General features: G+C 47.1%; 1 protein-coding gene across 1 annotated transcript in view; it reads left to right on the forward strand.

Annotated features, from left to right (window-relative positions):
* Positions 1-1,977: 1,977 nt before the first annotated feature.
* The window catches only part of NPAS4 (neuronal PAS domain protein 4), a gene marked incomplete at its 5' end in the record, with an annotated part of 7,592 nt that continues 3,248 nt past the window's right edge, over positions 1,978-6,321 (forward strand). Inside the window, 7 exons of the mRNA XM_081341032.1 lie at positions 1,978-2,152; positions 2,486-2,637; positions 3,330-3,432; positions 4,045-4,294; positions 4,698-4,807; positions 4,928-5,066; positions 6,186-6,321. The exon at positions 6,186-6,321 is cut by the window's right edge and continues 1,216 nt beyond it. Coding sequence (XP_081197158.1) covers positions 1,978-2,152; positions 2,486-2,637; positions 3,330-3,432; positions 4,045-4,294; positions 4,698-4,807; positions 4,928-5,066; positions 6,186-6,321 — 1,065 coding nt within the window. The remainder of the gene's footprint in view (positions 2,153-2,485; positions 2,638-3,329; positions 3,433-4,044; positions 4,295-4,697; positions 4,808-4,927; positions 5,067-6,185) is intronic.

Here is a 6,321-nt window from a genome sequence, read left to right on the forward strand (position 1 = left end):
GAAGGAAGGAAGGAAAGGAAAGAAGGGAAGGAAGGAAGGAAGGAAGGAAGGAAGGAAGGAAGGAAGGAAGGAAGGAAGGAAGGAAGGAAGGAAGGAAAGGAAGGAAGGAAGGAAGGAAGGAAGGAAAGAAGGAAGGAAGGAAGGAAGGAAGGAAGGAAGGAAGGAAGGAGAGATGCCAAAAGCAAACATAATATTCCTTAAGACAGGACCCTGCATAGATTTGGGGGGCAGCTCCGAACTCCCACCCCTACAGAAGGAAATCTCTCCATCCCAGAGTGCCTCCCTCTTTCTGGCAACTTCCAAAACAGGGCAGGCTCATTCAAACCACAAAGACCTCGCCGCCTCCCACCATCTCAGCTTTCACGCCCTTATATGGAAGGAGGAGAGATTTATGCAAAAGCCAAGCTGCCTAATTTAGGTTATCTCTGCAAAAGGGTGGGGGGGAGGAAATAAAGAAAGAAAAGACTAGGACGACGACGAAGAAGAAGAAGAATCACTCCAAAGGGGAGACAGAATGCTGTCACTTTTCATGGTTGCTAAGCAACCACAGAGCTCAAAAAGAACCTTTTCTCTCTCTCTCTCTCTCTCTTTTTTTGCAGCGTCTATTTTTGGCCTTCACAGAAGAGAACGTTATTTAAGGCCTGGCTTGTTTATTTACTGGGAAGTTTTTTGTTTTTTTTAAAAAAAAGCAGAATAGATTCACCCCTTCTGGTGGCTTTTTTTTTTTTTTGGATGAGAAAGGAAAATTCCTGGACAGAAATCCTAAATAAAGATATTCTCACAAGGCATTATTTTACTAAAGAGGAGAGAGAAAAAAAAGATAAAACAGTCAGAATGTGTTCAGAAAAGTTGGGGTTTTTTTTTAAAAACCCCCAATGATTTTGAAAAACGGCAAAAAACAACAACCCACATACAGATTCACCTCCCCAAAATGCTGCTGATAGCCTTGTTAGTAAATATTTCTATTTTTTAGAGACTGCAGCAAGAACAGCGCTGAAAGCCTTATTAGTAAATATTCCTATTTTTTAGAGACTGCAGCAAGAGCAGCGCTGAAAGCCTTATTAGTAAATATTCCTATTTTTTAGAGACTGCAGCAAGAACAGCTTCTTTTAAACTACCAAGGCTGAGCTTATAATTGGGAGAAAATAAACAATCACGCATTCCCCCTATATATTTACATATATTTATGAAAGAATGGCAGGAGACACACACATTTCAGATACATCTTTCGGAGTTGGTTTTTCACCCGGTTTAGGCCTATAACCCTGCAGTTTGGACAACCCCCTTTTCCTCCAGTGTTTTGGTTTTAAGAGTGGGGGGGGGGCGCGAAGAAATCTGGAAGAGACCCATTTTGCTTTCGGCCTGACAAAGACCGAGGGAGAAGGATTGCGATGGAAGGAACGAAAAAAGAGGAAAGAATAACACGAAGGAAAGAGATTGATCGGCTACATCGCTTTGGGTAAGAGAATTGAAAGGAGACAAGAAAAGAAGGAGGGGGGAAAAGAGGATTTGAGAAAGAACAACGCTCCTTGGTCAAGAAGGGAAAGAGAAGGGAGAAGATTTCAGCACCAGCATTAAACTTCTGGGATTGAGAGAGAGAAAAAAGGCAGGCAACACAGGGATGTGATTCCAACATTGAAGACTCTGCTTCACCTCCTAATTCGGCGCAGTGTTTCCTTGGTTTCCTCCTCCGGCCTCCTCCCCCCTCCTCACCACGTCATTCAGAAGCCAGTGACGTAGGGTTCCCCCAAGCCCATGGAAGCAGGGGGGGGGCTGGCTCTCCCTCCATTGATCTGAACAACTCTTCCCGCCCCATTTTCCTTAATATGCCAGTGCCCACACTCCCAACCGCCTATAAAAGATGGAAAGCAGGCTCTCCAACAGATCCACAGGCAGACATCAGAGAGAGAGAGAGAGAGAAAGAGAGGGCGCAAAGACGGAAGCAGCTGAGCTGCACGGATCTTCTTCCCAGCCGAGATGTACCGGTCCACAAAAGGAGCCTCCAAGGCACGGCGGGATCAAATCAATGCGGAGATTAGACATCTCAAGGACCTGTTGCCCATTGCCGAAGGAGATAAACTTCGGCTCTCGTATCTGCATATCATGTCTCTGGCTTGCATCTATACTCGGAAATCCATCTTCTTCTCCAAAGGTAGATCCAGAAGACCACTGAGGGGCTTGGGGAAGGGAAACTAAGAGCCGGGGTGGGTGGGCTTACTTCTAAAGTTGGGTAAGGGGAGGCTTCCCTTAGAAACTCAACAGGTCTCTCTCCGTGGTGCTGAAGCGACCAACGGAACTGGGGTCGCTGTCCTTGGTGCTGAAACAGCATCCATGGCAAACTTTGATTGTGATAGGTGCTGTCCTTGGTGCTGAAACAGCTTTCTGTTCCTTTTCCTTGACTCGTGAGATGTGAAGGGAGGGAATTTTTTTAAAAAAAAAATAAAATTAAAAATAAAAATTAAACCCCTGTCCTGCTTCTCAACAGGTGCAACTTTGGAAGGCTTGGAGAGCTTGCTGTCTTCCCAGGACTTAGACGATTTCATGCAGGCGCTTCCTGGTTTCCTTTTGGCGTTCACTGGCGAAGGCAAACTCATCTATGTGTCGGAGAATGTGGCTGAGCACTTGGGGCATTCTATGGTATGTACCGGCAGACTTGTAAAGAGGGGGAAGTCATACCGTTACTGTAAAGTAAGGGAAATGATAGCGCTCCTTGGAATTATCTTGGGTTTTAACAGCAGGCTAACCTTTGTTTAGTTGTATTGCAACAGCATTTCATTTAAGCCATAGCCTTTCATTTTCTTTAAGGCTGGAACTTATTAAATTATCCCTATATTTTTTTATTTTTTATTTTATTTTAATTCCATTTATATCCCGCCCTTCTCCGAAGACTCAGGGCGGCTTACAAGCTTAGCAGTAGCCTTCATTCTATGTATATGCCTGCTTATTAGGGCTTTCACACACACCCCAAGCGGCATTATTACAAAGTCAGCTTAATTGCCCCCAACAATCTGGGTCCTCATTTTACCTACCTCGGAAGGATGGAAGGCTGAGTCAACCTTGAGCCTGGTGGGACGCGAACCTGCACTAATGGCAGGCAGCTGGTGTTACTTAAGGAGGCATTCGCCCACTGCTCCACCAAGGCTATAGTCTCTATAACTGAAGCAGTTTTGTCTGTAACATTGATAGCTCTTAAGAGATTATTTTCTTAACGAGAGTAAATGTATTTATGAAAGACCATTGACTTTGGAGATGCTACGTGCTGACTCAGTGACTAATAGGAGTGTTTAATTTCACAACTGTTCCCATCTCCCTCCCACTTATGCCTGCAGGTGGATTTAGTGGCACAAGGAGACAGCATCTATGATATAATTGACCCGGCAGATCATTTTGTGATGAAGAATCAGTTGGCGTTGCCCTCTCCATTAAATACCGGTAGGTGTTCCTTTGTGGAAATGAGTGTCATGCGGTGGAGAAGGGAGCAATAGACATGTGGTTAGGAAAGGAGTCTAAATTAGCACGATGACTACTTAAAAGTTGACAGGTTGTTGTGTTAGACTAGAATGAAGCCTTGCAGAGCTTAATTCGAGAGAGAAGGTATGAAAGCTCATCTTTTCTCAGAAAAAACTCCCATTTAGGAACCGATAATTTTATGAAATTGGTCTTCTATTACGGTGGAGAAAAAAACAGCATGGCATTTCTGGAGAAAAACAAGCCTCTAGGGCAGTGCTTGTCAACCGTAGTTGCTTGAAGATAGGTGGACTTCAATTCCCCAAATGGTCCACAAATGTGGCCAAGATTGAAAACACAATTCTAGGATGGAGTTTCCAGTCAGAGGAAGTTCAATCCATTCTTGTGATCTGTGTTTAAGAAATTCATTTAGAAATACATCTCGTGCAGAAAAAAAAGTCTAGGAGAATGGAACAGATCCATGCTTCGTGCTAGAGATTGGCTTGGCAAGGTCTGAGTATGCTTCAGTGTGTTATGGCTATTCAGATCTCTCAATGTCCCTCTTTTTTTCCCCTTCTTTCCTTCAAACCAAAACAGAACGTCTCTTCCGTTGTCACTTCAACACTTCCAAAACAATCCGGCGTCAAAGTGCAGGAAATAAGCTGGTTCTGATTCGCGGTCACTTCCACCAACCTCCTCCGGGGTCTTATTGGTCCACCAATCCTGTCTTCACGGCCTTCTGCACTCCTCTAGATCCTAAGCCCAGAATGGGTCAAAATTCGTTCTTCCTCTCTGCTTTTGAGAGTCGCCACACAAAAGACCTGGCCATCGTGGATATCTCTGAAAGGTGAGACGCCTTGTGGAAAAGGCGAAGGTTTAGGATTAGTTTAGACCAGGGGTCTCCAAACCTGACCACTTTGAGACTTGCTGGCTGGGGAATTCTGGGAGTTGAAGTTCAGCCATCTTCAGGCTGCCAAGGTTGAGTGCCCTAGAACAGGGGTAGGCAACCCTGGCTCTTTTATGACTCAGGAATTCTGGGAGTTGAAGTCCATGAGTCATAAAAGAGCCGAGGTTGCCTCGCCGTGCCCTAGAAGAGTAACAGGCTCAGAACCCAAGAGAAACCAGCAAGGAATGCTCCAATGCCTTGTGGGCAAGATAGAACGTGTTTGCAGAGTTGGGTACCATAAAATGCAGCGCCATCACGGGTCGCCACAAAAGCACTGATCTCTTATGTCCCCTTCATATTCTAGTGTGATCTTCCATCTGGGCTTCGAGAAGAGCGAACTCTTCTGCAAATCCTGGTACGGCCTGATCCATCCTGAAGATCTCAGCCACGCTTCAGCCCAGCACTACCGGCTGTGTGAGTCTCTTACCGTTGTCCTTTTAATCCACCCCTCTGACCCCGGGACCAGATGGGCGAAGCGGATCGGACTGACCGGTTTTTCTTACTCCCTTTGTTTTCCCCTCCTTGTTACTCCAGTGGGTGATCAAAGCAACCCACAGGCTGAAATGGTGATCAGGCTCCAAGCCAAAGATGGGATAAGCTGGATCTGGATCTACTCGTTGCTTCGCTTGGAGAACACGGAGATCCCCATCGTTTCTCACAACTACGTCATCAGGTAACAGTTGTGGTGGAACCCTTTCTCGGGTGGGTGGGCTTGAGGTATGGATTGTTTCTTTGTAACCCTGCGAGGTGGGTTGGGAGAGAGAGAGGGGGGGACTGGCCCAGAGTTCACCCAGCTGGCTTTCAGGCCTAAGGCGGGACTAGAACTTACCGTCTCCTGGCGATTGGCCCAAAGTCACCCAGCTGGCTTTCAGGCCTAAGGCTGGACTAGAACTCACTGTCTCCTGGTGATTGGCCCAAAGTCATCCAGTCACCTTTCATGCCTAAGGCGGGACTAGAACTTACCGCCTCCTGGCAATTGGCCCAAAGTCACCCAGCTTGCTTTCATGCCTAAGGCGGGACTAGAACTCACTGCCTCCTGGTGATTGGACCAAAGTCACCCAGCCGGCTTTCAGGCCTTAAGGATCGGGACTAGAACTCACCGTCTCCTGGTGATCATCCCACAGTCTTCCAGCTGACTTTCGTGACTATGGCGGGACTAGAACTCACCATCTCCTGGCTTCTAGTCCAGCACTTTCCCCGAAACCAAATTGCCTCTCATACGGACACCGATTTTAAGCCACTTGTATAGCTTCCCCTCTATGCAAGGCGACTCAAGGCAGGATACAGAGGCTTTAAAAAAACGGCACAGTAGGAAATCAATCAATCAGCCATCTTTGCTTTAAAGGGCTACACCCCGACTCGCGCCCCCTCCCCCCCACCCACCCCCGCTCAATTTCTCCCAAATGCCTGATGCCTCTTTCCAGCGGGGGGCCCCTGCAGATAAGGAAGGCAAACCAGATCGCTGACCCTTCGCAGAACTCTGAGTAAAGGAGGGGAGCGAAAACGGGCACCTAGCTAGAAGACGATGGCTTTTCGTAGAGTCTCGTTTCGGCGCTTATAAGTTTCGTAAGCCAGGCTTCCTCGTCGCCGTGTTCCCTTCGGCAATCCGAGGCCTGCGAGGCTGTTCCGATCCCGTGCTAGAGAGAGAGAGAGAGAGAGAGAGAGAGAGAGAGAGAGAGAGAGAGAGAGAGAGAGAGAGAGAGAGAGAGAGAAAGGATAAAAAAAATGTAGATATTTTTCTTTCTCTCGTGAGAGCCTCCTTCTTACTTTCCCTCCCTCCCTTCTCTCGCAGCGATTCCGAAGCTTGGTGCCTGAAGCAGCAGCTCTCTGCCGAAGGATCCCAAGGGGCCTACACCCTCGAAAGTACCACCACTTTCCTGGAAAGTCTCCTGTCTCCTGAACAACTCTCCAGCCCCGATCAAGTCTTC

Source organism: Vipera berus, assembly GCF_964194415.1.
Source record: "Vipera berus genome assembly, chromosome: 16".
NCBI classification, from domain to species: domain Eukaryota; kingdom Metazoa; phylum Chordata; class Lepidosauria; order Squamata; family Viperidae; genus Vipera; species Vipera berus.